This window comes from Diaphorina citri, unplaced genomic scaffold, assembly GCF_000475195.1.
Source record: "Diaphorina citri unplaced genomic scaffold, Diaci psyllid genome assembly version 1.1 scaffold23108, whole genome shotgun sequence".
Taxonomy (NCBI): Eukaryota; Metazoa; Arthropoda; class Insecta; order Hemiptera; family Psyllidae; genus Diaphorina; species Diaphorina citri.
In genome coordinates this window covers 1-823 of record NW_007400454.1, presented here as the reverse complement: position 1 = coordinate 823, position 823 = coordinate 1, and the positions used below count along the sequence as shown (strand labels likewise).

Below are 823 nucleotides of genomic sequence, written 5' to 3'. Positions count from 1 at the left end.
ATAGTGCTTACAAAGTCATTACGTGTTTCATCGAAAAATAAACAATCCGCTGCTAGAATGATATCAAAGTAGTCGACATGATGGTTAGAACAAGAACCCCACTTGAGTACAGAGCAGTCCACTGTGACTTGATTCGCCTGAATAATACGGACCACATTGTCCACACTAGTGACATTTCCATCAGTGACAAGAACATAGTGGGGACTCAGATATTTGGCTATGAGAATCCCTGCAAGACATGTCATCCCTCCTCCAAGCTCAAGAATAGTTTTGTTGTTGAACAGGTAACTATTGTGAAGACAGTAATAGGATAGAACTTCTTCTGAAGGCCACACACAGATGTTGCCTGTATTATTGAAGCCCATCAGTTGATTTGCTGTCAGGTTGATTTCAACATGGCAGATCTTTGCATGGAAACACTCTTCTTGTCCGCTACGTTTGAATTTGATAGAGTAAAGATACCAAGCACCCTCCTGCTGTTCAATCAAAGGTTTCATATCAACCAGACCAAAGTGATCTACCCGGCGTACAGACACCATGTTTAAATCTTGTTGACATTTCTGTTTATGTAAAGCTTTCGCTAGAAGTAACCACAGCTTGCGGGCTTTTCCGTGGGTTTCTCGGGTTGGAGGGATAGATGTCATCCTGTTCGGTAGGTTCAATGTTATCTCATGGTCTCATCCTGTGCTGTTTCAAGTTTCATAAGAGTAAGAGCATTGACGTCACGAACAATACAACAACTCCTGTCTCACTTGAGTTTCCATGTCGGGGTATCATTGCCAATATCTGGAAGAGATTGAACAAAACTACTAGTCAAATTAAT

General features: G+C 41.4%; 1 protein-coding gene across 1 annotated transcript; it reads right to left on the bottom strand.

The window, feature by feature from the left end:
• Positions 1-7: 7 nt before the first annotated feature.
• On the bottom strand, positions 8-796 carry LOC113473286 (calmodulin-lysine N-methyltransferase-like; the record flags this gene model as incomplete). The annotated part of the gene is made up of 1 exon (XM_026832970.1): positions 8-796. A coding segment is annotated over exon 1 (637 nt), but the record flags the coding sequence as incomplete, so codon positions are not given.
• Positions 797-823: the final 27 nt, after the last annotated feature.